The 519-nt window shown below is 43.0% G+C and overlaps 1 protein-coding gene across 1 annotated transcript in view; it reads left to right on the top strand.

Annotated features, from left to right (window-relative positions):
• The first annotated feature begins 337 nt into the window (after positions 1-337).
• cep135 (centrosomal protein 135) overlaps positions 338-519 on the top strand; it is a 25335-nt gene continuing 25153 nt past the window's right edge. The window contains exon 1 of the mRNA XM_037674384.1: positions 338-450. Within this exon, the coding sequence (XP_037530312.1) occupies positions 338-450 (113 nt within the window). The remainder of the gene's footprint in view (positions 451-519) is intronic.

The raw sequence follows: 519 nt of genomic DNA, 5'->3' as shown, positions 1-519 counted from the left end.
GTAATTTGTCCAAGTGACGTTTATTAGCGCTGTAGCGTTACGCTGACTGTTGTTTGGCTAACACGTTAGCCGCTACACACCAGTGTTGTCCAGCAGGGTAAGAAACGAGTTGAATTCATTTAACATCAGCTAAATGAGAGGCGAAACTAGAATTAATCAATATGCAGCAAATAAAGTTTCAATATTTCAGTATCAAGAGTCTTTTGTTAGCTTATACCCGTTAGCTTAGCAGACATCATCTGTAGGTGTAAATGTTATGTTCATGCTAACTGTTAGCACAAGGCTGGTACGTTTTATTCGCTTTTGGCTGTTTTGTAGTTTGTTGCAGCTTCACAACATGAACAGCAGCGCCGAGAGGAAATTCATCAATTTGCGGAAACGCCTGGACCAGCTGGGCTACAGACAGCCTCTTGGAATAGACTCGCTGCCGCTTGTGGAAAGGTTGTTTAGGTAAAACCCTTGGGCCTCCTGCATCTGTTAGCCCTATCTAATGACGTCTAGATCTGTTAGCCCTATCTA

This window comes from Nematolebias whitei, chromosome 3 (genome assembly GCF_014905685.2).
Source record: "Nematolebias whitei isolate Nwh7 chromosome 3, NemWhi1, whole genome shotgun sequence".
Taxonomy (NCBI): Eukaryota; Metazoa; Chordata; class Actinopteri; order Cyprinodontiformes; family Rivulidae; genus Nematolebias; species Nematolebias whitei.
This window is presented reverse-complemented; position numbering and strand designations above follow the sequence as displayed.